We start from the raw sequence: 27,947 nt of genomic DNA, 5'->3' as shown, positions 1-27,947 counted from the left end.
TGTTGGGGAGTAACGGAATACATGTACCGCTGTTACGTATTTAAAATACAAAATATGAGTAACTGTATTCCGTTACAGTTACCGTTTAAAAAGGTGGTATTTAGAATACAGTTACTTTGTTGAAATAAATGGATTACACGGCGGTACTTTCCTGTTTCATATTGTGGCGGGTCAGGACTGTTTGGGTTTTGTTTGACAGCTACGATCTGTTGTTCCAGGCGGCAGGGTTATGGTTGCCGTGGTTACAGTGTGACGCTCTCTCTCTGCGACTGTGTGTTTCCTGGGTGAGAGAGCGCCTTTTTGTTGTTGTTGTTGTGCTAAGCTAATAGGCAGAGTGTTAGAGACATAGCCCTAAAGAATGTAGCCTCCTGGGCAGCGTAGTCCGTGCTGCAGGGAGAATGGACTGCCATACCCGTTATGTGTCTGTGAGCGCGAGGAGGGAGAAAAAGGAGAGTGGAAAAGTACGAGTTGTCATCGAGCAGAAACGGGAGCTGGAAGCATGTAAATATAATAATAACCACTGCAGCCAAGAAGAGAGCCTGACGAGCCCAGTTGTAAGTAAGCTATTAAGACTCGACTGTACACCATGTTCGTGTTTTCCTCCGAAACAATAAATTCCGTTGGAGCAGCCTTTCAACGCCTCTCTCTGTCTCTCGCAAGCAAAGTTGACCCAGACAACAAAGTAAATCTATTTTTCGGCTACGAGCCCGAAACGGAACCGATGTATTAGCCAGAGGTCCCTTTACTACGGTTCGGAGTCGCGGACCTTCAGTAATAGTAATAATTCACACAGCAATAGTACATTTATGTAGTTGTAAAAAGCATGATAATATATTAAGTAATCCAAAGTATTCAGAATACGTTACTCTCATTGAGTAACGTAACAGAATACGTTACAAAATACGTTTTGGGGCATGTATTCTGTAATCTGTAATGGAATACATTTTAAAAGTAACCTTCCCAACACTGCTCATTAGAAGGCTCAGCACATGAAAACACATACTATATGCTACAGGTTTTTGGTAACACACGCTTCTAGGCTCATACCACTATATACAACAATCATTTCTAATGGTGCTGTTATATTTCACCATTTGACTGCATAAATTAGCAGAAAAAAATCAATAAAAAAGCACATCACTTTTATCATCTTCACTTCTTTTATCACCATTTATTTCTCGGTAATGCTAAGTTTGGCCCTCCTAATGTTAGGTAATTGAATAATATGCAATTTATTGGTATTGATTTTATTACTTCAAATGGGATCAGATTCTTTGGGGTGACGGAGAGCTGGGTAAATGCCAGAGAGCTTGGCTACTGTACCTCAGTGAAGCCAATCCATCAGATTTTTCATCTTTTCAGAATCCTTAGGCTTACTGCTGGTGGTAGTCACTCATCGGTATAAATAATTGCTACAAAAAAGTGCTGAGCAGGGCTAAAACTGGGCCAAGCTTGTCAGTAACTCATATTGCTTATATGACATGAGGGCCCTGCTGATGTTGCCCGATGTATGCAAGTGAACAACAAAGTTTAGAAATCAGTTTAGGTCATTTTAAGTTAATGATATATACTTGATATTTAAAATCATTACCAATAATATGAGAACCCTAAGTGTGCACATGATCACCGTACTGTGGTTTCTGTGAGACAAAAATTGAAATACACACCCAGATGAAGCTAAATATCAGTTGAGCAGGTTTCTCCTCCGTAGCGTTAGGCAGACTGAGGTATGATGGTGCAAAATGAATTGTACCCGGAGCAATTTAAATGTCTGCAGCTCTAGATAGCATCTATAACACGTCTAACTGCTACACACCGGGAAATGATTCACTTAGGTGACATTGAATCTGTGGCAATGCAACGTGCCACATTGCCACAACTCCTGCTTCTGAGCTCATGAAATGGCAATTTACATTTAAGATTAAGTATTTAGTAGACGCTGTCATTCAAAGGTACAAATCACGAGTGCTTATTTAGGCGACATCCTTGTGATCGACAGACATTATGTTGCCATCCACACAGCAGCTAAGAAAATAAATAAAAAGAACAAAGTACAAAAGGATCAAGCGCAGTATGCTGTGTGCAGTCTGCACTGACCTATAGGAGCCTCTTTTATAGTGTTTGAAGTCACAGTCGGGGAGAAATATGGCCAGAAATAACTAGTATTGCATTTCTAATAAAACATATATTTCTCATACTATGAGTTACTCGAGAAAATGGCCTCTTTGCATTGACATCTTGTAGTATAATTATTGAAGTAGACTTTATGTGTAGTGAACAAAATATGAAAGATTACTTTTCTGAGTAAGTCACTGTGTGGGGTACATAAGACTTTTCAGAGCTTTCAAATAAAGATTCCACATAAATATTTGAGAGCAAAGAAACTTGAGTAAGATTTGAGTAAGACATAAAAATGAGACAAATGCGTTATATTATATTGTTCTGATTTTGAAATTGTAGAAATGATCATTTATGATATAATGAAATGATAAATACGCTCTATTTTCCCTACACTGCCTCGCTTTAATCTTACCTCAGTCACAGCGAAACTGCGCTTCCCGCAGGGAACGACCTTGTACCATTTGTCATGCAGCATGTCCATGAAGCCATCTGACTTGTACTGACTAATAAGCTCCGAGATGTTGGAAGTGAGTGGAGAGTTCTGAGGGAGGCCAATGCCATAGCCTGCCATTGGACACACACAAACACACACAGAGACTCTTTAGCGATTATTCTTCTGTCATAACGGCAAAAACACCTTTTTTCATGTCACCTTCATGCTGCTGTTGTATTCTTTCCCTGGTCTACAGCCATGGGAAAAACAAGCTGCTGAGCTGATACACTTGGAGGTCTGGATAATTTAGCTTTTTTACTTTAAAAAGTCATAATTTTTCCAAAGCAAAGCTTGATGATATAATTATATCTCTGAACGTCTTAGCAGGCCAGGAGAGTGTGACAAATTCAGCAACAGCCAATTGCAAAAGTACCTTTCCTTGGTAGGAAGCGTGCTGATTGATGTGTATTGTATCTTGAAGGCTTAAGAGTGCATTAAGTAATTAACAACACCGCTGGAATGTGGGACTACGATGGCTTGTAATGGAAGCAACCGCCACGGGAACATTTTCACAGCGGGAGGAAGAGGCTTTCTAAACGGACCACAGATTAACAGTAGACACTGGAGAGTGTAAGCTTTTGAAAGCCAAAAGATTAACCACTGTGTAAACATTGAGTGATTGATATTGTTAAATTTAGGATTGTTCTAAAATTGCTCATGGTCAGTTAGTCTGCAGTGACGCAGAAAGACCTCTTAAAATCAGGTGATGATTAAAACCAGAGCTGGTGGATGCTATTCACATGTCAGAGTAGTGATAGATTTCATCTAAAATGTTCATAATTGATATGCTCGCACATTACCTTCAATTGCAAAAGGTTTTCCTACTGTTAGTGTTTTACAGTCTGCATCTATGGAGACCTCATAGTCCAACAGTGCTTTGTCCATGATGAATGCATCCAATTTCTGAGGGTCAGCCCTGTAAGCAAAACAACATACTGTAAGTACACTGCAGCTGCAAAAAGTACCCTGTGCACATTCATAACACTCCTCCAGCACAGCATAGTGATGAAATCAAACATTTGTGTTCACTCAAATTTTGCCATCATTCCTCAAGCTAAACAGTAAGAGATTATGCATATATTGTGCTGCATAATTTTGCAGACATAATAAGAATTCAAATATAATCGTAATAAATGTAATTTATATTGTGTGGGTCATTTTTAGGCAGTTCAACTTTGTAATACTACATCAAGTAAACAAACTGGCATTTGCAGTGTGATAGATGGATAATTTGCAAGACTCATCGAGTGATTCTCTCAATATCAGGAGACCAACAGCAAATCTTTTACACTATTTTAAGCCGCCTTCTGAATTTGACATGAAAAATTAATCTTCACCACCTCACGAGACAGTAGCTTAAATGAACCTTAGCTCATTGTCTCACTCTTCGTCTGTGACTCTCCGGCTTATTTTCCCTGTGTCTGTCCTCGTGTCACTTCTCTGACTTCACAGGGTGAGTAGAAAGAATGAACTTCACCTTCAGTCATTCTGTTTTAACAGGTCCTACAAACCTTTTTTATGCTCTACCTAACTTCATGTGTAGGGCAGAGCTGAATATATAGGCCCTATGAAAACTGTTTGCATTTTTCTTCTCTGGAAATCAAAACATGCAAAGTTTAATTAACGGTAAAGCACGAAGACTGACTGCAGACATGGTGCTACTTAATGCACAATACAAACTGAAAATGAAACCGAAAACAGCGAATAAAGCATAAAAGCATGCAAGAATGAATTGTTTTTCTTTGAGCTTGTGGGCGTTTTACAAAGCCTTTTAAATGGCAGCACACCCTGAAATTATCACTAAGAATGAAATGTAAGTGATTCAACAAATATTTTTGCCTTGTTTGAACTTCATAATTCTGATGCTGGCCTTGCCTTTACTTTTCCCCCAATCCTTTCATTGGCTACCTTTCAGGAAAATTACTGCCTGCCTACAGATTTTTGCCAATTTATTTGTATTCCTCACAAGTCTGTTATATAGAGGTGAGATATTACGTCACAACACTCTGAGAGGCTTTTACAAATCAACTTTAAAATGTCTTTACTGACAGCTAGAGTCTACCGGGATACAAACGCTACAAAGACTTTTTCAAGATATACTGTGTTTTGCTTGTTATCAAGGACAGCGTTTGAAATCTTGCACTATCTTCTCCCTGCAAGCTGCCTGTTCATTATTACCGGCTGAATTATGCTGCAGCTGGCATCCTTGGTCTTTTACCACAGCATCTCATTTATGGTCAAAGCACTATCTTGACATCAGCCATCTAACAAACTAATATGATTAAATCACGATGCATCCCTTTTTACATCATCTATAAATCACATATTTGCATGAAGGGAAAACACCACTGCTGACATCAAAATGTCTGTGGTGTACTTTTATGTAAAGCCAGAGTTTCCATTACTGTGGGGTTATAGGGATAAGTCTTTGCATTATGAAGTACATTCGCAGGTTGAAATTGCTCTCTAATAAATTGTCTTCTCTGTCGTATTAGAGTAGCATTCCCTATATATCCATTAATAGGCCAGCTGTAATGGTACATGACAGCTGTCTGATGGCTTGTAATGCTTCAGCCAGTGAATTTTTTCCAAATGCTCTAATTATAAAGAAGACAGGCTGCAGTCAGTGGTGTTGATAGTTTGTTTCAGTAGCACTGGTGAGACATGGTCATTAAAGTTGAAACATTATTGAAAAAACAAAACAAAAGAATTGCCCTGATAAAAATCAGTGCTTACTGTAATCGGTGCCTAGTGTGTAGGGATGACAACTCCAAGTAGTCATCTAAATTACTGTATTTTCTCAAGCATTTCACAATGTGTGCTACATATACAGCAGCATTTTGTTTATCTGTCTTGTTTTTTGTTAATTATCCATTTGATAAACAAGAGTGTGCCCCAACAGCCTGTGTGGCACACTCTTATTTACCATTCCCATGATCACTGTCAGCGTCATCAGTCAGCATGTTCTTATAAGATCCCTTAAAACCTGGTTTTGATTGTTAATGTTTACCTCCTTGTGAAAATACACTCAATATTCAGCTGTACTGCTTGCTCTTTGTTTGGTACACCTCTAGTACTGGGTTGGGCTCCCTTTTGCCTTTAAAATTGCCTTAATTTTTCATGGCATATATTCAACAAGGTGCTGGAAACATTGCTTAGAGATTCTCCTGGAAGCAGCCATCAGAAGATAGGAGCATGTGGTCAAACAAGCTCACAATATTCAGTTAGGCTGAGTTTTTTTATTTTGCCCAAAGTGTGCCAAGAGAAAAAGAAACAAACAAACAAACCCCCAAAAACAACCATTACATTACACCAGCAGCCCCAACCACTGATACAAGGCAGAGTGGATCTATGCTATTCTTTATGGCAAATTCAGACCCTACCTGATGTTGCAGTAGAAATAGCAACTCATTTGAACCAGGCAATGTTTTTCCAATCATCTATCATCCAATTTTGGTGAGTCTGAGTGAACTGAAGCCTCGGTGTCCTGTTTTTAGCTGACAGGAGTGCTCCCTCCATGCTCTTCTGCATACCATAATTGCAGTAAGTGGGTAATTGAGTTATTGCTCAGTCTTGTCATAGTCTTGTCATATTCCTCTGACATCAGCATGGCATTTTCACTGGATATTTTCTCTTCGTTAGGGGGTTCATCCCTGAGATGATTCTGTGGGAAACTTCCATAAGATAATCAGAAATACTTATACCAGCCCGTCTGGCAACAACAACCCTGCCACATTCAAAGTCACTTAGGATACCTTTCTTCCCCATTCTGATGCTTAGTTTGAACTTTACCAGGCTGACCTGACTATGTCAAAGGGCATTAAACTGCTTACAAAGTGGTCAGCATGGAGTTTAGTCTGTTTGTCAACACTAGCAAGGCATTGGAGGGGGAGGACATTACAACTATAATTTTTTTTTTTTTGCTAAACAGCAGTCTGGCATTGAAAAAAAGATACAAATTATTTCTACATAGCACTGTGTACTTTGGAAAGTTGGTCCGTTCTTATTAGGAAGGAAAAAAGAAAAAAAAAACATTGCTCACTAGAGCCGACCTCACTCTAATTACCCCTCAAATAAACACTGAAGCTGAAAAGACTACATTCCTCCACCCCACAGGCAGTACATTGAATTAATTATCAAAATATGACAAAAGATATGATCCAAAGTAAAATCCAAGAAAAGCAAGTATACTTACACTTCTATAAAAACTTTAGTGCAATTAGTGCAGTATATATTAGAGATATACTATCAGTCTGTTAGTGCACAAGTGTCTTGCATATGTATATACATAATGCTTAGTCCCTAGTGAAGTAAATCCCAATGCAGAGGATTGCATTGCGGCACATTTGTATACTGTCTTGTTGCCAAGTTGTAATTTTCTAAAGATGACATTTTTGCTTTCCCTCTAATCAGCATTTTACAAGCTCAGTAAAAATAAATCTCGTTTCATCCGTTCAAATTGTGTTCCATGCAGACCTGCTGTCTTTAAAAAAAACAAACAAACCTAAAACTATATTCTGTTATGCACCATGGGTTGCTAGTTGAATGTTGAAAGGGCTGAGGATGACAGCAGTGGCAGGAAAAAGAGGAAGGTAAGATCTGAATGAGAACAGGCAGGCTTGTGGTGGGGAATGACAGCAGCAGGGATGCAATTTTCTTCTCCTTTTTTTTCAAATCTGGCTTTCATTCAGTATGCGCACACTCTTATTTTTTTATTTATTTATTTTTTATCAAAGATGATGCAGTTTCTTTTTTTCACTTGTGCAACCAAACAGAAGTTGATTTTCAGGGGCAATGACTAGAGAAGTTAGCTAACTGAGTGGATATTAGGAAAGCTGACAGCAGTACCTGGATCAGTAAAGACTGAGCATAAATCAATAAAGATTTGATTATGGTCCTCCAAAAAAATGTATGTCTGCCTGTATGCTATATGTGGCCTGTATGCATCTTATAGCCCTACTTGAGATGATGTATGCCATCTGGCGTTGCCGGGACATTGTATCTTCTCATGTACTCGTGCATCTCGGGGAAACTCTTCTTGACGTAGTCCTCTGCACTGCTTTCTCTCACTGTAGCAAATCTGAATCCCTGAGAGGGATGGTGCAGCTGCAAGAAAGAAGAAATAAAACAAGATACCTTCAGAACTCAAATCAAGAAAGTTTGTTGCTTTGCATTTTCTTTGTTTCTTTACACTAATTTGTTTCTTTTTTTTTCTTGAACATGCCGACTCTAAACATTCCTGCATTCTTGTAATTCAGTGACTTAATGAGCTGCCGAAAACCAATTAATCACCTTAATTCCCACGCGCCCCTACAAGGGTGTTTAATTAAAGAGTATATTTGCTGAGTAACAATTTTAAGACAATGAAACATCAGTGTAAGTACAAAAGCAAACAAATAACCTCTAGACATTTTAAATATTTGTTTAAATGAAATTCATTTAGAACAAAAACAACTCAGAACCAAAATGTAATTTGTTATTATGATTTAATGATATCAATATAAACACAGGAAGAAGACGTACTCATATCACACTGAATATTTCTCCTTATGTAGTCAGTGTTTCAATAAATCTGTGTGTACATTTTCCTTTGGCTCACCAATATAAAGATATGAGTGGTGACTAAAGACTTTTCTCCTATACTATACTGATTTTTACCTTTGGATCATGGATTCCCGACAACTGTTCATAAGTTTTCTCCCCAACCATTACAGCAGCCAGGTTAGCAGTATAGGTGGACAGACAGAATAGACAGAAGATGGCCCAAAGGTTCATCAGCAGACGCCCAGTCCAGCATTTTGGTGGCTTGATGGCCACTGTTCTTCCAAAGAGAATGGCATAGCACACATTAAGTGCTGAGGAGAAGGAGAACACTCGGTCACGGTTGCGTCCACGTGGCGTCATACCAAATGGACTGTGCCACTCATACAGAGTGAGGAAGATGGCGGTGACATGGAGGGAAACAAAGATGCCGAGCCACATGGACCAGTGTAGAGGCCACATAAAGGCACCGATGGGTGCGGCTGTATCACGAGTACGCACCTGGGCAGGTGGGGATACAGGATTGAAGAAAAAAAAAAAGCACTGCATAAGGAATATTGCAAAACTGAAAAGATGTTGTAATTATCAAAAATTACTGTTGTTCTCAATGTTTCATAAATCAGAGGAAATGTGGAGTTTTTGGAAGACATTAATTAGGACTATTATGGAAAGATCCTATCAGCCCCCCTCCCCATCCTCCCTCTCCCTTCACTACAAATAAACTCTATAATAATAAAAACTGATCACAGTGGGATGGTGCAAATTCATTATAGTACCCTTGCCTCAATTGGAGAAAATTGGTTTCACAGTCCAGTGATTGTGAAGCAAATGCTGTTTCTGACGCTGCTGTTTGTAAGAGAGATACTTCTAGTGGAATGGGAAAAAGAAAAAAATACAGATAATAGAAAATACATCCACTGTAAATAAAGCAGAACGTCTACATCTGTAGCAGCATACTAGGAAAAAGTAACAATAGTGATTACCACCATCCCTATGCCTGTCAGCTGTTGAGACTAGCTGCAGTAATTGTAATAATAAGTTCTTTCTGCAAAGCTGTATAACCCCCAGAACAGCCCCGCATATGGGATTGCACTGGAATCCAATAATGTATGGTTGGCAGTGGTAAAACATATTGATACTGACCGTCTGCATACTGAGAGGAGAGAGTTGAGGTCAGGTCAATGACACACATCAAAGAGAGATAGGTTAAAGAGTAACAGAAATTAGGAGAAGAAGTGGAGAGGAAAAGAGGAGGAAAAAAGAAGCCAGAGAGTGAAGAGCAACACTGACCAGAATTCCTAGGCTTGTGGAGAAGAAAGGTGAGGTGAAGTCAATCACCTGGCTCCTAGCTGAATTAATGCTAAAAGATGTCACTGCCAGGTGGGCAGCACCACTGAGAAGATCACCCACCAATCCTGTCCAACGACCATTCTTAAACCCCCCGTATTTCCCATCACCAACAATGTAGAGATCGAAAGTAAAGCCCATGTCCTCCCCCAGCTTCTCCAATAGATCAATGCAGTAGCCATAGCAGCATTTCTTTAGATCTGTGGGAACAGATCCATTGGTTCCTCTGAGGTTCTGGAAAAGTCCTTCCAAAACTGAAGAGTCATTGGTAAGCGGGTCCAGGCACAGCTGCCCAGCAGGACATAACCCATCCGAATCCACTTCACGGGTAAATACAAATGGGTGCTCCACCAGTGTCACTACTCGCATGTGCAACCGTGGAGGTCGGCGCCAATCGCCACCTCCTCCAGAACCTGGATGGTTTGGCCAGGCTGCTGGGTCCATCAGAATTCTCCCCCTGCGCCAGCGTCCCAGGCGGGTCCAGGTTGGCTGGCCTAAGGGATCCAGCTGGAGGGACCAGATGTAGTGATGGGCTTCTGAGATGACATTCTGGCTCTGACTGTTGCTGGATATGAAACCGCTCTGGCCCTCAAATGATGTGTTGGCTACAAATCTGAGGAGAATGAAGAGAAAGAGAAAACAAGAAGTGTCAGGGGGGAAAAAAGGAGTGAGGGACATTGTGAAGAAGCTTGGAAGAGAAAAAAGGCGAGCAGAAGGGTACACACAGTTTTACTGGACACATGCTTAATGTCAAACATCATTAAAATTTTGGGAACATTTTTTAACAATATACTTATTATGTTTGCAAAGAGTGATACCCAGTCAAAAGTCAATCAAAAATCAAACTCTGGGCTCAGTGCATACAGATGTTCAGTATAATAGCACATTTTATCCCCTGTAGACAATATTCTTACAGGAAGTCTCAAGAGAACAGGTTTATTTGATTTGTTTGTCTAAACTGAACACAAGTCTATCTCTTTTGCGCACTAATACTAATGCAGTTAAATGCTAGATCTTAAAGGTTTTGTGCTTCTCTAAAAAATCAGCCCTCTTAAATGACTTAAATGAATTATATTAAAAAGTCAATATTTTCTGTGCATTCAATTCCATTTGTTGTCTTTTGTGATCAAAGACATTTGAAGTATCAAAAAGAGAGCTATAGGTAAATTTTTTATATACATTTTTTGTGTGTGGGAGCACTGTTTGCAGGTTGGCACTATCTCCTCATGGGAAGAATGTCCTGGTTTTAAATCCACTGGCTGGATGGGGTCTTTCTGTATAGAATTTGCACATTAACAGCATGGTTGTGTGGGTTCTCTGTCTCCAAAATCCAAATACATGGAAGTTAACAGGTATGAATGGTTGTCTGTCTCTGAGTATTAGTTCTACAACAGACTGGTAAACTGTCCACCTCTCGCCCTATGGGAGCTGGGAAAGGCTCCATCCCCACCACAACCCTGAATTGTTTGAGTGGAAGAAAATGGATGGATGGATGAGTTTGAGCATTTTTCCAAACTATTTGGGATTATAACCAATGAAAAGAAAATCAGTTCGACCATATGCAATTACGCACTACTTCTGAGTGTGTATATGTGTGTATCACATGTCATTTACATACCTCTTTTCACTCACTATTTGTTTATAAACCATTTTGCGTTTAATTATTAGTTATTAATAATCCCTGGTTCTCTCCCACCGTGTGCCTTCTGTCCTGTCGCTCTCCTTCTTTGTCATTTGATTACTAGGGTTTTCTCTCTGTTATCATATGATCTTCACATTATAAAGCAGCTTGAAAGAACTGTTGTGACAATTTCGCACTAAATTTCTAGGATATAGAAGGTTCAAGAAAACGTAGGTCTTATTAGACTGTAGACAACTGTATGTTCTCAAGATGCTCTGTAAGTATCATTTAGGGCGTCCTTTCAATGTTACATTTTAAAGTTCCATTCACTTCTCTTCACTTTAGTGGGTACAGTTAAATGATGCTAACTGAAACAGATGAAAGATTGTTTGGATTACAAATGAAATTAGTAAAAAAAATAATAAAAATAATTTCACTTGGTGAAAGCAGCTGAAATATTGTGGTAATCTTAAAAAACATTAACAAAAAACCCTCCAAAAGACAAGAAATAATCATCAGTCTGTCTTGTCAACACTACATGCTTTGTTTACTCACTGATCCAATCCAGCCTGATCCTGGAGAGCACAACAACACCGTGCTGACTACTTCTGACTTTGACACACATTAATAGCAGTTGTTTGAACAAATAACCAGTGTTGCATTTTTTTATGATCAGCTCTGCCTGGAGAGGAATCATTTCAGATCAAGTTTATGATGCTACCCTGACAGTATGTTTGATAAATATGAATATGCATGGCATATGCATATGTCTTCTTTATGACTCAGAAAGCTGAAACCCATTTTCTTTTATATCTTAAATACAACAGAGAGACTGAGAGTGCACTGAGCACAGTTCATGTTGCACAATAAAGTAAATTGCAGGATGCACAGCTGTAAAAAAAAAAAGTTTTCTGCTGCCTTGCTTTTTTATTCTTTATCGCCTCTATCCAGACATGTTTGGATCTCTGTTCTTGGGACTTATGGGCTTAAATGTACAATTATGTTTACTCTTGGTTAGTTCATATATCAATTTCCACTTTATTGGTGTAAAAGCAACAACAGAGAGGTGTACTATCTTGGCGGCCTTAGTGGCTGTCTATCTGTGAGTGTGTGTATGTGTGACAGCATAAGACAAACCACGGTCCAGTGATCACGCCATCTCCCTCACTGAGCCATGCTACTGGCTGTCTGAGAGTGTCAGATACCAGAACAGACACACACACTCACACCCACACACAAGAAAGACACGCACTGGATTGGATATGTTTGAATTTAAGAAAACATGCAGGCATCCAGGTAGATGCACAGCTCTTTGATATGCCTTGAGGAGGTAATGATGTACCTGAAGTGACCTTTTTCAAAATATCTCCATCGTGTCACCTTGCTCACTGAAAAATTTCCCGTCCCACCACCTTGTCAACTTCCCTTCATCTTTTACAGGTTTTTAGCCAACCTGACAACTCAAGCAAGCTGTCTGAAGGTCAGTGTTATCACAGTAGCTTGTAGATGTTAAACTACCTGGGGAGTGTGTCTCTCTCCTGATGGCAGCCAGTGTCATGCTCTCGCAGTTTCCTGACATTGCAGAAAGTGTTCCATGCTAAATGTGAAATGTCACTTTCATACTAAAAGGTCACCTATTATAGAAGGTAATGTGTTTAGGCAAGACATCTGTATTATTTGAATATGTTTCAAGTTCAAGTCTGAATTTACTGTCAGATTAATATAGGCAAGGTTTTCTCAGGAAAGTAGCTGTGAAAAGGGAAGCACAGTTTTGTAGCAAAAATCAATATAGATGTCCAAGTTAAACTGGTATCCATGTGTTTCATCCACATAAGGACTCAGTTGAAAAAAAGGGTCAGACCGCTGCAACACCAATCACGTAATCAGAACTCCAAGGATAGTTATTACAACTGGGATTGATCCTAAGTGGCTCCACTCATTATGAACTATTGAACTCTTCTAATCAGACAAGCTCAGGATAGTTAAACTGGCACACCCACAGGACTGCTCTGTCTCTGCTGACTTTGGATGTCTTTGAACACAGAATCGAGTTCAGAGACACACAAAAGCACTGGGCCACCTACACATTACTCTAAGTGGAGCTGCTCAGCCATGAAAACCATGCCATGAAGCTCTTAGGACATAATGTTTGTACTGATGTTAATACTAGAGGAGAGTTAGAATCTGCAGTTATTGAATCAGCAGAGCTTTGGCAGATTTCACTACATGCCTCAACACTTTGCCACCCTGCTTTTTATCTGGCCTGCCACTTTGTGGCTAAATTGCTGTGGTTCTTAACTGCTTCCACTTTTGCAATTTGCAAACTTACTTGTTGCACTGGTGACAACCTATAACAGTACTGTGCTAGAATTCAGTGAGTTATTTTTTAAAAACCCATTCTCTCACAAATGTTTGTAAAGGCAGACTGGATGACTCAAATGCAGAGTCAAATGCAGGCATCGATTACGTTTTTAAAAAAAGGCAAACCAAAGTCCACGAGAGAAAGCAGGGAAACAGAAACATGGGGAACTAAAGAACAGTACACAAAGGAAACAGGATTACAACAAGGCACTTAGGGAGATGCCAAACAGCAGGGAACATAGCTCCAAGTCATCAGAAAAATTAGACAAGGAAGTTTAAAGTAAATACAAAATACACAAGACTAAGTTTATCAAAATGAAACTGGAAAAAACAGTTTGACTGATTACACTAAGGGGAAGGAAATACATTAAATAATGTGATCCCTAAGAAAACCTAGAATCACATTGATTATTTAAATAAAGAGCACTTTAAATTCCAAAAAACATTTAGAGATGTCAACAACTAACTACCATTTCAACACTATTGTAAACAAACTAACGTAATTAAAATACCACCATTGCCTGTTTGTCTGCCAGTTTACACTACATAATTTTAAGTTTGTTTTCAGTTTGTCCTGCCTGTTCCTACGAAAACAGCTTCAGTTTGAGAAATCATCTCCAAGCATAAATGTAGCTAAAATATTTAAACCAAGCCCCAATATACTTATCTTAAGCTCCATATTTCTCACCCCTCAACTTATCATACCAAACAATTATTTGACCTTCAAAACTACTTGCTGACGTGCTGTAGTTCACTACATCCGGAGCTGCTACATTACCTCCTATGCTCGAAATAAAAACTATGGTTGAACTTTTTATTCAACGTGACGTGATTCACTTCCACTTCATGAAAAGATAAAATGATGGTATTTGTAGCCAAAGAATGACGTCTGGGTGAATCATATATTTTCCAGACCAAGACTAACTCAGTGTCAAGGCTGCCTCGTGTTCTCGCCTCATGCATCACCCAAAAAAATAAATAAATAAAAAAGATTTTTAACATGATATAACCACAAGGCTGTTGTTGTGTGTACATCACTGACCAAGCAAGTTAAATGAAAAGGAATGGGAGTGCACTTAAATCCATCTTATTCATTACTCTCACAACATTAATCAGCAACAATGAATGTTTTTTTAAGCAAGAAAACATTTTGCTCTTAAAAATAAAATATAGAAAAAAGGAAATGCTGCTGCCTTTGTAGCAGCATAGAAATCTCTGCCAAGAGTATTCCTCCTTGTTAAACCGATCCTCGCCTGAAGCAAACAGAAAGTGTTTCACTGACATTGGTTCAGGGAATACAAGCCTCAGCGGGGACATTTATCATATACCATTTTCTATCTCTATGGTTCATCCAGCTGGCACATGTGGGTACTAACCTTTACTTTGACGGGCATGGATCGGTTTAAAATGATTTCTATCAAGACGGATTGTCTATGGTGGGGAAAAAATAAATAAGATAACCTGTGGAAATTTGTCTCGGCACAATATCTAGTTATAAAGGACTTTTGCTCACTGAACTCTCAGAAGGGTGTATAGTGTATCTCTGTGAAAATGCACATTTATATCTTAGGTTTAGATCTTTATCTTCATTTTTTCCCCACCTTTATCTTCTTAGGCTTTGCTATCCCGTCATGTGTGATTTTAACTTTTGCACACTGACTTTAAACCCCCTGGAAAACCCTCAATCCCAACTAGATGTGATTCGTCATAGGATAAAAGTGAAAAAACAAGTTTTCCTTTTTCAGTGAGCCCTACCTGACATCCAAATTATTTGAATGCCCAAATAAATATATAAAGAGCCACTATATCAGATTGTTTACTCAGTCAACCATCTATGGTAGGGATGTCAAACTCATTTTACACATTGAGCCACATATTCACTACTGTAATCTCAAGTGTGCCAAACCAGTGAAGCTACATGATAAACATGTACAATTACAGAAAAAGTTCTGTAGTTCATTGCCATGTACTGTAATGATAAAATATCGTTTTTGTTCATTCAAAGAAAATTTCTTTTTTTCTTGTCTTTCTGCGAATCGACTGTAACATCATAAATGTATAAAATAGTAAAAAAACAGCAACTTTCTGTTATTTAATTGTTTATCTATTACTAATAATAGTAATAGTGTAGTATGAATGAGGGTCATTCTTTATTGACAGGAAAAACTGTAAAACTTGTGAAAAAGCAGTTAAAAGTTCAAAATCTGCAACTCCTTCAGTCTTTGCTGGGGAGATTCTGTCCCCTGGACCTTATGCTTGACATCCCTGGTCCCCTGAATCAGATTTAAACATTGTCTTTGATGACTGATTGTTAAAACATTTTGGAAAAAACCCAAATATGTTTACAATATTTTTGCACAGTTCCCTCAAATGCCAGTATTTTGTTTGAAACTAATCCTATCAACTGGATTTAAGAACAAAAGTATTACAATCAGGATTTCTCCAATTGTTTTGCAACAGCAACAACAGATAAGAAAAGGCTTATTAAACTGTGGTTTCTCAACATGTTTATGTCTATATGTTGCAATACGTATCAAGCGAAACAACATTGAAAATCATAATAACTTAAAAAAAATTGAAGTGAAATAACATTGATTTATGTGCAAGTGTAACAAGCATGTATGCATGGCCTGCAGCTACTTTACTATGCAGCTTACGTTTGACTTGCCCCAGTCAAGCTTTCTACTATACCAGAGAGTGAGGTAATCTTGTTTTATATTTATGGAAATTTGCACTCCTGCAAACCACAGCGAGATTTATTATGCAAGACAGAATTACATTTGTGAAACACATGGTTGGTCCTCATCATTTATTCTCTTGCAATTAACATTAAAATTGACAGACTATTACACTACATATTACTGATAAGCTAAAGGGCAAGTGTTACTTCTTTCTTGCTTATAATATGCACCTCATGTGAGCGTTACTCATCCTTGTTTTCTAAACTATCCATAAATTGGGGACAATGCCAACTTTTTTCCCAGGACATGCATTTTTTTTAATGAAAGTATAATCTGTAGAACCATCAGATATTAAATGGCTTTGGTTTCTAAATGATGGGCAGTTGGAGTAAAGCAGGGGTGTCCAACTCCAGGCCTTGAGGGTCAGTGTGCTGCAGGTTTTAGATGTGTCCTTGATTCAACATAGCTAATTTAAATGGCTGGTGATGAACTAATCATTTGGTTCAGGTGTGTTGACCCAGGGTGATATCTAAAACCTGCAGGACACCAGCCCTTGAGGCCTGAAATTGGACACCCCTGCAGTAAAGGTTTCAATGAAACAATAAGCAAACAAGGTACCGTCCCTACACACAGCTCCCCGGGCGCTGCATTGGTGGCTGCCCACTGCTTCACTGGGTGAATGTGTTAAATGCAGAGGAGTAATTTCCCTATGGGGACTAACACATGCACATTATTATTATATTATAAAAGTGTTTCATCAGGCTCTAGCAGATACAAAATGTAACATATTATGTGCAATAGAAAACATTTGATTTTTACAATTCCTTACATGTAACAGATTTGAGCATTTTTCTAGAAAACTACTTTTTTTTGCCAGCTGATTGCAGTACAGTTTGCAGTACAGTACAGAACACTGACTTCCCGCACAAACACTCCATCGCTTTGTGATGCTATGCAGTATACTCTCTTTTAGGCAATTCATTTCTCATAATACAAAGTGGTCTGCCTTGAAAGAATTTTCCCACAGGACCAAATGAATGAGTCACAAAAAGTCCAGCTTTTAGAGTGCTCGCGCGAATGGAACACAGTGATAAATAGAAAAAAGAAAAGAAAAAAGATCTCGGATGTAAATGTCAGAATGAAGGGTTTATGCACAGCCTGATCCTTTACTGATCTTTCTTGGTTCAAAGCCCGATGAAGAGAGATGGAAATTAAAGCAAAACTGAATATATGAACTGCAGTCAAACAGAATATTCAGCAGTAACTATAAATCATATTTATGATGTAGATGAATTAATTATATAAACTCTCATAATGTAATATTAATCTTTATGTATCTCAAAAGTATGTCAGTCTATTTAGTCTGCATATTATATTCAATATTTTTGAATTTGATACAACTAAATTTGAATTTGAGACAATTAAATTTTACCTGGTAGAAATAAACTGCAAGATTTCCTGAGAACCATTCTCACTTGAAAATGGACTAAATCCAACTTCCATACGATCAGGTATTTTACCCACCAGCCACGCATTACAGCATGACTGGCTGATTAGTTCTCTATCCCTGGAGCAATTTCAGTGAACAGCTGCCTGTCTACAGTTGTGTGAAAAAATAAGTAAAGCCCATGAAAAACGTTGACTTTTTCAATACATTTAAACAAGCAAACACTCAATCCTCTTTGAAACAGCGCCTGCAGATAAATGTGATATACTCAAATCAGTGATACATAAAATTCTAATTTTCCAGTCCATCCAGCTTCTGAACTGCATATCCAGATCAGGGTCAAGGTGGGGCTTGAGCCTAAAACCCAGCTGACATGGGGCAAGACGATGGGGTGGAGGGTAACCTGATAATCTAAACACACCTATGGCCAATTTAGAATTCGTGTTGGGATGTATTACACATTACCCTTTTACTCGAATGCTCCACATAGAACATATTTTTTTTACACTACCTACTTACATTTGTATGACTCCATAACATGGTGAGAAATGAGTTGTGGGATAATTGTTAGTTAATATTATAGGCTCCAGTCCTGCACACTGACACGAGTTAGTATTCTAGTGTGTCATGAACTGCGGAGTATGCAGATGATATATTGTGGAGTTGGAGGACCCAGATGGAGGCTAACTAGAGTAAACGAAAGCGAGCCATTTATTTATATTGGTAGTCATGGTACAAAAACGCAGTCTCTTAGAATTTTTGTTTCTATTTTCAACATGTCAAAAGCAGACTTCAAACTATATACCAGTTTTTAATCCTACAGTACAGTTATGTGGATTTTTTTGATAGATTTGTCCAATCCATAAAATTAGGATTAAGAATTCTTACTAAGCGATTAGTATCTTATTAGGAAGTGACATAGGGAACATGTCCTATTTCAAAAAGTGTGACATCTGGGGTCTGCTGTTCTCTTTGTAGCTAATTAAGCCATCATGGCAGGACCTAAACAGCTGTTTTGGGTTTTGAAAAATGAAACTACAACTTCCATAATCAGCATAAACTGATTGTGGAAGTTTTTAGCTATCAGACAACAAGATAGCAGGATGATACTGATTAATGAGTACCATGTACACAGCTACCTCCTGTTACTTTCAATTTATATTCCTCAAATTCCTTCCATTTTATGCAGTATTTACAGCCCCTGTGTAAGTCTCACGTCCGCTCTGCTAGTTTTATTACAGAACCTAGAAGGAAACATCTGGGTAAATATTTTAAAAAGTTATTCGTGATTTGGTCTTGACCTTGTGACCTGTGAAAGTGTGGCTATGATGCTAACTAAACTGTTTCATTGTTTCACAGATTAGCTAGACCTTGTATTTCTGACTTCCTTTTTAAATGATTTATGTGCCTTTTTAAAGTGTAGCATCACAAAAATCCTTTTTATACAAAACATAGTCATTCCCAGTTTGCATAAATCTGTATTTCATATGTTATTCTGATGTTTTTGTCATTACTTTTCTATACAGTAAGCATATTACTGCCATTCAGCTAGAATAAGGTAAAACTGCTTTTGGAGGCCCTTATTTGCTATGAATTTTAGATTTTTCCCATCATGCTAAAAATATCTATGCACCACACATGCCCTGGGTTAGCATAAAGCTGGTTATTTCGATAGTGTCCCAGCGGCTAGTCCCATGACACTACAGATGTCTGGTGGCAAACACCTCTATATGTCACCTGCTTTCTCCCATTGAGAGAGGTTGATGGCATTCCCAGCAACACCGCTGCAACCAGGTCCATAATAATCATGAAACAGATGCCCTGAAGAGTTCAGTGTTCAACTGAGAACAGCTACAATCTTTCCGTTGCTCATCTGTCACATGGTCTTTGGCTTCAACACTGCTGAGGTGACAACTGCTCCCTTAAGGTCAACTCATCCACCAAGCACCTGTTATTCAGACAACAAAATTCTCACTGAATCTGAAATGTATGAAATGAGTGAAAATGACCACAATCTTCACTCTAAAAAGCCGCTGGGTATGAATGGTGTAAACCATGGGGGAAATATGTTCCCGCAGATTTGTAATAGACATTTGGAGAAATAACTAGAGAGTAAAAGTAAATACACTTTAATTATTTTGAAAATGGAGAGATATTTGTTTGACTAGCTGCTCGCTGTAAGAAAAGGGTCAAAAAGAGACATTACTGTGTATTTAGGAGGCTGAATGTAAAGAGATGCAGCACTTGTGCATTGTTCTTGTAGATTACTAAAGATCTAAGAAACATTTAAATATCCCATTAGATACTACATTGCTATCAGCTCAATTTTAGTAATGTAATGCAGTTAAAGAACTACAAAACAGATTCTTTCTTTTTGTTTTGTTTGTTTGTTTTTGTGGATTCCAGTATCTACTTAACTTAGTGATTAGCTGCAATTATGTCATTTTACTCTCATAGTTGAAGTCATAGCTTAATGGATTGATTCCCAGTCAGTGTTGGGAAGGTTACTTTTAAAATGTATTACACTACAGATTACAGAATAGATGCCCCAAAATGTATTTTGTAACGTGTTACGTTACTCAATGAGAGTAACGTATTCTGAATACTTTGGATTACTTAATATATTATCAGCAGTTTTACAACTACGTGAATGTACTTTTGCTGTGTGATTTATTACTATTACTGAAGGATACCCACCATACCAATACCAACCAGATTTTTAAATCTTAATATAAAATGAGTAACAGTAGGGTGGACATTAGGTAAGGCTGCACTTTTTGCAGCGATCTCCTAAAACTATTCCGTGCAAAACAGGTCCACGGTACCGTAGTAAAGGAACCTCTGGCTAATACGTCAGTTCCGTGTCGGGCTCGTAGCCAAAAACTAGCTTTACTTTGTTGTCTGGGTCAACTTTGCTAGCGAGAGACAGAGAGAGGCGTTGAAAGGCTGCTCCAACGGAACTTATTGTTTCGGAGGAAAACAGTGTACAGTCGAGTCTTAATAGCTCACTTACAACTGGGCTACGCTGCCCATGAGGCTACATTCTTTAGGGCTATGCCTGTAACACTCTGCCTATTGCCTTCATATTAAATACATTTTTGAACACTAATTTTAAAAAATATATTTCTTCAGGTCATTATGCGGGCCGCAAGTAGAGGTGACATGGGCCGCAAGATTGAGACACAGGTATTAGAGCCTCTTAATGCGTGTTTTGTTTGGGTTTCCACCAGCGTGGATTTACCAAAAATAGAGAGGGCATAGCCTAACATATGAAACAGGAATTGACCGCCTGTCAGGGTCCTGGGACTGGGCGACCCAGGATCCCTGGGCAGTCATGGACCTGTGTATTATTATTATTATTATTATTATGTATTTTTGGTGTCGTTTCTCCTTCTCTGTGCGTGTACATATGTATGTTTCTCTGTACTGTGTTAGTCTGTGTCCCACTCATATGTTTAGGCGAGGTATGGGTGTGTATGTCTGCGGGTGTGCCTGGAGGATGGAGCTCGGCCACCTGCAGGCCTGAGGGGTGTGGCCCTGCGGAGGGACTGGCCACACCCGAAGCCACACACCTGCCGCTGATCAGGGCTCGTCGGGGGAGCTACTTAGGAGAGTCTTGGAGCTCCCACCGACGCGGGATCATTGAGTTATCGTACCAAGTTAGTGTGTCAGCATATGTCTGTGTTGTTCGTATATGCCCGCCGAGGGTTAGTGTTGACGGCTGCCTCTATGGTTTCCCTGCAGGAGGAAGAGTGGTCCAGAAAGGCAGCACGCACGGGGTGTGCGGAAACACAACAGCGGGGAGCACGAGCACGAGCACAGACGTCGGAGGGAAGCACGCACACGGGGTTCAAGGGAGCAACGGGGAGTTATTGTGTTTACAGTTTTTCACTGTGAATAAAGAGCACTGTTTGCATCGCAGAGTCTGCGTTTTGGGTCCTCCTTTCCCCACATCCCCACGGTCTGCCAGCCAGACCGTGACACCGCCGTGTAATCCCTTTATTTCAACAAAGTAACTGTATTCTGAATACCACCTTTTAAAACGGTAACTGTAACGGAATACAGTTACTCATTTTTTGTATTTTAAATACGTAACACTGGAACATGTATTCTGTTACTCCCCAGCACTGTTCCCAGTTGGGTATCGATGGTCCTGTGGGTGTATATGGAGATTTGCAAAGTAACTCTATCTTTCAGAAGACAAAAAATGAGATTGAGATGTATTAGATGATGCGCCAAGCACTGCATCAATTTCAATTATGTCCCGTACACATAAGGAATTGTCAGCACTCACAGCTCGCCATAAAGTGACGTGAGGATGCTAACAGAAATGTCAGCATGGATTGCTAAAAGTGATGAATAGCTGGTATAAATAATATGCTTCTGCAGTTTCAGCTCACAGTAATCTTAATGTTAACCTTTAACCTATTTAGCAACGAAAAATAGATATAGATATAGTTGAAACCCAGGTCAAGAAAGTTCTAACAGTAAGAGAGGAAATATGAAGATGCATTTTTCCAACATTTACTCATACTCCAGTGGATGCATCGAGGGCAACTCAGCATAAGGACGCCAAGGATACTTTGGCATGCAGACCGGAGGAGTCAGGGATCGACGCACTGACCTTCTGACTGATAGACGACCCACACAACCACCTGTGCCACAGCTGCTCTGTGCTAACCTTCTGCTAGCATTTACACAGCATCTGTACAAACTCAGCAGTAACCTGAGACCCTTATTTCAGTAGCAGTGAGACCAATGTCACAAGACTGGTCAATTGTAACTAGCAACGGCTGATCAAGACTGCAGGAAAAACTGATGGATTTCTCCTAAATATAAGACATTCAGGAAAAACAACTAAACTCGAGTGTGATGGTGAGAAAGAACATCTTTATGCAATCAATAAACATTTAAGCTTTGGATATAACTATTCATGTGGAGTAATTTTCTTAGCATCTAACCAAATCAAAACTAAGCAGAAGGAGCAGACTTCATGTGGGAAACAGCCTGATTACAGTTGCGGCCACTAACGCCTCCAGAAGTGTCAAAACTCTGGAAAGACAGGTGGACTCAGGTGTCTCATTAGAAGCACAAAGAGCTTGTTAATGAGTCCTTTTGTCATTCTGTGTATGCAGATTCATTTTGCTTTGACCACCAATTTATTACCGGAATGACACTCGTTATTTTTATTATTATTGCTTTTTTCTCTCTTTTAAAACTTGCATCATATATGCTGAACACGTTATTGAAGGTTTACTTGAGCCCATCTGATATTTTCTTAGGGTATAAAAAAGAAGCGGCAACTAAGTAAGCTGCAAAGAACACAAAAAATACAAGACTCTCTCTGACATCTGCTGAGGTGGCCAGCCTATAGCCCAGCCTTAAAGCTTAAAGATGTCCCCTGCACCCTCCTAGCATGATCAGAGGTACAAACACTGCAGAGATCTAAGAGTGCTGGAAAATATGAAGACCACAAGCAGGCTAAAGTACACTCATAAACTTGTAAAACATATGATCTGCTCCATTTTACGCTATCGTTTGTTTCGTGGTGTCACAAAATGATTTTTTTCATTGTTCTGATGGTCACTGTAGTGGCTATATTAATTTCTTAAAGTTCTCTCTTTCTCTTATATTTAATATAACCACACTACGGATGGGCAAGCGCCTGTTTTTATCCGTTTTGGTTAGCAACAACGACGGTAACACCATGGCGTGTCCACTTGTTTATGTTCCACATAAATCTTTCACAATAAAGCTCAAGATCCTGTTGAAACATTTCAAAATAAACTTAATCACGTGAAAGAGCAGATTATTTATGGATGAGAAGTAAAAAAGAGCTGCCAGGTGCTAAAAAATAAACCTTAGACTCAAACGTTAGAACAGGCTTTTCCCCGCAGCACACTGTGTAATAAATACTCACAAAGAAAACGGCGGCCATTACAACTTATGTCTAAAAATATATATTTTCATGCATCGGTTAAAACACTCGACTCCAGCTACATGACGCACAGCTGGAAACACTTCCCGCAAGTCAAGCTGCCCGAGATTCACAGAATTTACAGAAAATGTTACATTTTTGTGATTTATATTGTTATCGGGACGATAGAATTCTTATATCGGGATATTTTGGTCATATCGCACAGCCCTAGTTGGACTTCACTGAATGATCAGTCTAACGACAACAGGAAACCAAGCCCCTTATCTAAAGAGAACATTTGCTTTCCCCTGGTGAGAGGAATCCTATTCATGTTTATTAGGGATAGCTCAGTAGGTAGAGTGGTGGCCCCATGATCAGAAGGTCGGGGGTTCGATTCCCCTGAACAGCTACCCTGAGGTACCCCTGAGCAAGGTACCGTCCCTACACACTGCTCCCCGGGCCCCCAATGGCTGCCCACTGCTTCACTGAGTGAATGGGTTAAATGCCGAGAGGGATTTTCCCCACGGGGACCAATAAAGTACACACTTTCTTTCTTATAGTTTGTTTTGAGCATGGCTTTGCTATATGTATTTTGATAGACACACAAAAAACCCAAAACTGGACAGGTTTTGTTTTTAAGGTTTGGAGTGAGTTTGCCTCTGTGTGTATATAAATTCTACCCTGAAAACTCTTATCGAAAACAAATATATTTTGATTAGTTCAGTATCTGATGTTCTTCAGCTTGTGAAAATACAGCTACTACATATAGTCTAATATAGATCTGTGTTCTCAATACTAGTTTAGTATGTTTTTTTCATATGCAGATTTCTGTAAGTGGTCATACAAGGGGCAGTAGGAAGAGTGGGTCATCTACTAACAGGAAGGTCAATGGTTCAAGCCTCAGCTACTCCAGCAGGCACTACCTTGGGTTAGCCTCTGTTGTTTAAATGGGCTATAGGCGAGAAAAAAAAAACATAACAAAAATGTACATAATATAACATAGTGCATGTTTCAGATATATTCTTTTAACTTTCAAGAAAAAATTATGTTTAACTCAATTCAGTGGGCTGCATACAGAGTTAACTCTGATTGGTCAATTAGATTATAAAATGCTATGCAAGTACTAGTCTGTTTACCATACGTAATGACATTTACACACATCTGCACAGGGATTCAGGGGACCAACACCCTTAAGATTGCTGATTGGCTGCTCTAACCTCTTTGTGCCTTCTAGGTTTCTCATCTATTATTTCCAGCTACCACAGCCAGTGTTGTTTTTAAAAAAAGAAAAAAAAAGATTAGATGGGTCAGTTTATCTGACCACTAAAGCACTCTGCCTCCACAATAAGATTACAAATGATTTCAAAAAGAAAAGAAACGTGAAACTAATGCAATTGTTAGACTCCACACAGTAATATGTTTCATAGTGTGGAAAAAAAATGTAATGGTAACAGATGATGATGACCCTGACTCAATATAAGTCCACTCTCCGTATCTTTTAATCCCTTTAGCATGAATGTGATCAGACAGCCCAAACAGTCTCAGAGCTTTAGAAATACTGAAACGAACGATTTGGGGAGAAAAACTTTTTTTTTCATCTTTGCAGGTTGCTTACAAACATTCATCTTTGCTCTTTTTCTCTTTTTTCTCTAGCCTCTCCATATAAGTCTTTCCAATACTTTCAGATTTTCCTGAGGCAGGTGTGCGACTGACTTTTCCAAATCACTCATGTGTGAAACAGCTTGAATTAGAACCACTATCACATACAAAGGAAACTAAACCTCATCAAGTAGTTTCTCCCTGTTTTCATGGGGTCAAAGACTGCGCGAGGACTCTCACTGGGCAAAAGGTCCTATTTGGCAAGTGTTTCTGCAATATGTAAAACACTGACAAATGAATCAACACCCTTTTTTAAATAAAGTAAAGCAATGGAAGGACCTTCAGGACCTCTGAGCTCACCATGTTTAATAATTACCTTCACTGGATATTCATTCTGCTGATTCGAGTGTTTTGAGGAGAATCTTAGCAGGAAAGGTCAAACAGTACTTGTAATGCAGCGGTGGGTGATCACACATCCACTGTCACTTACATCTCTAGAGTGGAGCAGCTGCAGATTACAGTGCTGTTAAATGCAATTCATTACACATTAGCATTTTACCACAGTGCTGCAGTTATTGACTGTACTACAGTGTGCATCCCCATAAACTACATGCTGTGCAAATGCAAGACGGTGTAGGTGTGTATGAATTATTTGTAACTGCTCGAGTAAACATTTGAAAGATATGAAAGAAGTAGAGTAATGTATACACTGTACATTTGGATATTATTGATTAATTGTTGGGTGGAGAGAACCCAGATTTGGTACTGTGTAAGTCTTACTGTTTAAAATGTATATTTAATTTAATGAAGCCTAAGCTCCACCAAATTGGTGCATTAATTAATAACAGAAAGAAGAGCCCTGAAACACTAACATATTTACTGTAATACAAAGAATGCAAAATATTCTGCTGAATATATAATATAACCTATTTTGCACAATATGGTCTAAAATATGTATAACCACTCCTTTATACGTAACTCTATTGCTATCTAGTAAGAGGAAGGACACATTGTTTACATATTTGAAAAAAGTGCAAATAGTACCATACCTACCATACCTATTTAACAGAATGAGTGAGTCAGCAGAGTTGTACCTGCATGATTAAGATTTAAGGCATGTAAACTGTATCTTGTAGTTTAATCCATTGATGACTGCTGTTAATATATGAGACAAAGATAAGAAAAACACACCCCTACCTTGCAACAGATGAGCAAAATAGCATCATGATGGGAAAGCTAGCTGGAGGAGGGGATGTGAGTGTTGAAAGTGTTGAACAAAGACTAGACTAGGACTAGTAGTGATATTACACTGTGAAAAGGAAACAAAACTAACTAAAAATGTCTGGGAGTATGGGCCATATGGATAGATGATCATCTTTTGTTTAAAAAGTTGGGCACTAAAACTTCCAACTTGCCCTGCTAGCAAACTGGCTTACAAAACTTTTGATGAGATCTCAGACGTACTAAAGAGGCTTTTAAATCTAACACCTCTGGCGATAGCTGAATGGTTCAGGTTTTACAAAAGGAATGAGTCAAATATTGAATTCATATTGGAGTATATGGCAGAGCTTCATAGATTAGGAGAGCATTGCCATGTCGGGGAGTACGCACTAAGGAACACGCTTGTGTGTGGACTGAGCAATGAGGCCAATCTGAAATGGCTTTTGACAGAATATAGACTAACATTGACTTGCAATTTGGAAATTTCCATATTTATGGAAAACACAGCACACATAAAGTAGTACACAAAACTCAGACTTGATTAAGAAGTGTTAAAATGTTGCACCATCCTGCAGATTTCTGGTTTAAGGATAAAAGTTGCAGGATGGGCAATAAAAGAGGGTACATAGAGGAAATATGTAAATTAAAGACAGACAAAGAAAACAAGAACCAAGGACAAGAAGGTACAGAGGTAACATGAGAGACTCAAATGAGGATGATTTGTCAGTGACAGAAGTTATATGGCTGACACCTAATGTTTACAGAGTGCCATGAAAGATGAAACTAGCCAGTGGGTCAGTGCTCACATCCAGGAAAATGTTCCTAAACTCAACCTGAAATATACAAATGTGGGATTGATAACTTACACAGGAGCGAGAATCACAATACTGCAAAAGCTGAAGTTAAAGGTGAAATATGGGCACATATATGTCTCTTTGGCATGAGATAAAGGCCATGCACCAAACAGAATTGAAGTTGTGTCAGAAATACTATATAGAGATTCAGTGTTGAGGGAGGGGATTGACTGAGCTTGAAGAGAGCGCAAGACCGAGGTTTCACAGGCAAGTCATGTTGTATACGGCTTAAAATCTAAGCAGTGTTTCAGTATTCGGTACACCAAGGAATATTAGCTGTAAAGAACTTATGTGACTGGGCAATGCTAACAGTATCTTTTGGAAAAAAGACAACATGCAAAGAACTTATTTGTCACTGAATCCCATAATACATATAGACCAATATCCAATCCCACGCAAAGATGACACTTGTGATTCTTTAGCACAGTGAGAGTTTTTAAGAGATTACCTTGCTTGGGCCCTATCTATATCTATAAAGGAAAATATAACAACCATCATACTCACAAGAGTCTATATGAATACAGTAAATTGATCTTTGGCATCGCCACTGCTCCAGTAATTTGGCAAACTGCCCCGAGCCAGCGGCTGCAAGCTATATCAGTCACTCAGTCATACTGAGAGAGCATAATCATTACTGTTCCAGATGATACCATGCATTTTGCAAGCATAGTTGCTGTTCTGACAAATTAGTGGAGCACTAGCTGTCAATCATGGACTCCATAAGAACTCAGCAATCCTGAATGA

At 38.9% G+C, this 27,947-nt stretch overlaps 1 protein-coding gene and 1 long non-coding RNA gene across 2 annotated transcripts in view; one reads left to right on the top strand and one right to left on the bottom strand.

Moving 5' to 3' along the window:
* The window catches only part of grin3a (glutamate receptor, ionotropic, N-methyl-D-aspartate 3A), a 53,274-nt gene that overhangs the window by 14,391 nt on the left and 10,936 nt on the right, over nt 1–27,947 (bottom strand). The window contains exons 3-7 of the mRNA XM_004538359.2: nt 9,446–10,115; nt 8,273–8,656; nt 7,575–7,720; nt 3,415–3,530; nt 2,534–2,685 (exon numbers count right to left, since the gene is read on the bottom strand). Coding sequence (XP_004538416.1) covers nt 2,534–2,685; nt 3,415–3,530; nt 7,575–7,720; nt 8,273–8,656; nt 9,446–10,115 — 1,468 coding nt within the window. The remainder of the gene's footprint in view (nt 1–2,533; nt 2,686–3,414; nt 3,531–7,574; nt 7,721–8,272; nt 8,657–9,445; nt 10,116–27,947) is intronic.
* LOC143419490 (uncharacterized) lies at nt 256–21,527 on the top strand. The gene is made up of 4 exons (XR_013099487.1): nt 256–501; nt 20,745–20,798; nt 21,072–21,271; nt 21,357–21,527. It is a non-coding gene; the product is annotated as an uncharacterized LOC143419490 (long non-coding RNA).

Source organism: Maylandia zebra, linkage group LG7 (genome assembly GCF_041146795.1).
Source record: "Maylandia zebra isolate NMK-2024a linkage group LG7, Mzebra_GT3a, whole genome shotgun sequence".
In the NCBI taxonomy this organism is placed as follows: domain Eukaryota; kingdom Metazoa; phylum Chordata; class Actinopteri; order Cichliformes; family Cichlidae; genus Maylandia; species Maylandia zebra.
This window is presented reverse-complemented; position numbering and strand designations above follow the sequence as displayed.